The sequence below is a fragment of the Apaloderma vittatum genome, unplaced genomic scaffold, assembly GCF_000703405.1.
Source record: "Apaloderma vittatum isolate BGI_N311 unplaced genomic scaffold, ASM70340v1 scaffold35185, whole genome shotgun sequence".
In the NCBI taxonomy this organism is placed as follows: Eukaryota; Metazoa; Chordata; class Aves; order Trogoniformes; family Trogonidae; genus Apaloderma; species Apaloderma vittatum.
The window spans coordinates 1,048-2,958 of NW_009718244.1; the positions used below are offsets into that span (position 1 = coordinate 1,048).

At 64.3% G+C, this 1,911-nt stretch overlaps 1 protein-coding gene across 1 annotated transcript in view; it reads left to right on the top strand.

Moving 5' to 3' along the window:
* The window catches only part of MOV10 (Mov10 RISC complex RNA helicase), a gene marked incomplete at both ends in the record, with an annotated part of 2,481 nt that extends 575 nt beyond the window's left edge, over positions 1 to 1,906 (top strand). The window contains 8 exon segments of the mRNA XM_009870188.1: positions 1 to 78; positions 157 to 397; positions 623 to 749; positions 826 to 975; positions 1,056 to 1,210; positions 1,310 to 1,471; positions 1,559 to 1,706; positions 1,787 to 1,906. The exon segment at positions 1 to 78 is cut by the window's left edge and continues 12 nt beyond it. Of these exon segments, the coding sequence (XP_009868490.1) occupies positions 1 to 78; positions 157 to 397; positions 623 to 749; positions 826 to 975; positions 1,056 to 1,210; positions 1,310 to 1,471; positions 1,559 to 1,706; positions 1,787 to 1,906 (1,181 nt within the window).
* Positions 1,907 to 1,911: the final 5 nt, after the last annotated feature.

Sequence of the window (1,911 nt, forward strand, 5' to 3'; positions counted from 1 at the left end):
CGCGCCAGCAGTCACGGGAGCTCTCCTTCACCGATGAGCAAGGGGTGACAGAGGGCCAGTCCCTGCTGCTGCAGCCAGGTAGTGCCCAGTCCCCTGCCCCGCACCCTGCCCCTCTGGAGGAAGCGCAGGACCCAGCTCTCGCCTCTCGCCCCGCAGACAGCACGTACCCCATCCGGGTGCGGTGCCTGACCACCTGCAATGGCTTCTTCCACACCACGGTGGTCTTTGAGTTCACCAAGGAGCCGGACAAGCCCTTCAGCATCGGCCGCTCCATCGCTGCTGTGGCCGAGAGCCAGCTGGCCAAGGACCTGGGGCCCTCGGCACCCTTCCAGCCTTACCAGGCCAGCCTCCAGCACCCCGTCACTGTCATCATCGAGGATGGCATCCCCCCTGACAGGTACATGGTGGGGTCACCTGCTGCCATCCTCTGCGGAGGGCTCCAGCTTGCTCTCTGGCTGGGACAAGGCTCAGCTCTGTGGGACCAGGCTGTCCCGCACCCTGGAATAACGCTTCACCCTGTGCCCTGGTGATGGCGGGGTTGGGGACATCCTGCTTGCCGGGGACACATCTCGGGGCAGCCCAGCCCTGCACTCTCTGCAGCACCGCTGTCCCCTCTGCGCAGCTCCATGAGAAACGAACTGGAGAAGGAGATTCCTCTGGGCACCTACCAGTACCCAAAGAGCCTCAAGGACACAATCCTGCGTGGATCCAGTGCCGATGCCAGCTCCAGCTGGGCTGCCATGCAGTGAGTGCTGATGGAGGGGGCAACACTGCCCGGTCCTGTGCTTCCCACCTGAGGTACCATCAGGCCCGGTGATGTACCAGCTGCTGGATGCCCCTCTGCACGCTGACAACTACCAGCAGAAGTTCCAGCTGCTGCTGCACCTGGAAGAGATCCAGATGGAGGTGGACATCCGGCGCTATGACATGCAGAACGTGCCTATGGTGCAGGACAGGGAGCTGCTGGTCCTTGACGTGCGTAGGGAGAGCCGGGGGTCGGATGGGGGTGCCAGGGCTCCCAGGGTGCCCAGCATCACGCCAGCCGTTTGGCACAGGTGCCTGGTGTGGCCGAGAACCGCCCGTCCGTGCTGAAGGGGGACCACCTCTTTGCCCACCCGAGTAGCGAGCGGGACCAGTCCCCACTCGTTCAGTACAAGGGCTACGTGCACAGCGTGGAGCTGGAGAAGGTCAAGCTGGGCTTCTCCTCCAAGTGAGTGGTGTCCAGCGCCGGCCAGGCTGCTCGGCTGGGAAGGGCTGGAGAGAACATGGGGGAGCATCCCCATGCCCTGCTCACGCTGCTCCTTCCCAGGCTGCAGAAGAAGTTTGTGAACAACCTGAAGTTCGACGTGACCTTCACCTTCAGCCGGCTGCCGCTGCAGGTCCAGCACCGGGCTGCAGCCCTGGCCATGGAGCACGGCTTGTCCAGCCTCCTCTACCACAAGTCCCTCTTCCCAGGCACCTTCCAGCCCCGGTGAGTCCTGGTGCCTGCAGGGAGCGGGGGGACGGACAGGGACAGAAGGGGAGGAGGACCCAGCACGCTCAGCCTCTGCTCCTGCAGGTGGTTCGACCGCAAACTGCAGGCGAACGAGGAGCAGTGCAGAGCCGTGACACACATTGTGACAGGGATGTCCAGGCCAGCCCCGTACCTCATTTTCGGTCCCCCTGGGACTGGCAAGACGGTCACGGTGGTGGAGGCCATCAAGCAGGTGAGTGGCTGGTGCCCAGGTCCAGCGCTGGCATCGCTGCCCAGCCCGTGGGGCTCAGTGCTGCTGTCCCCTCCTCCCAGGTATGGACATGCTTCAAGGATGCCCGGATCTTGGCCTGCGCCCCTTCCAACAGCGCTGCAGACCTGCTGTGCCAGCGCCTCATCAAGGACATCGCCCCTCGGAACGTCTACAGGCTCATCGCCAG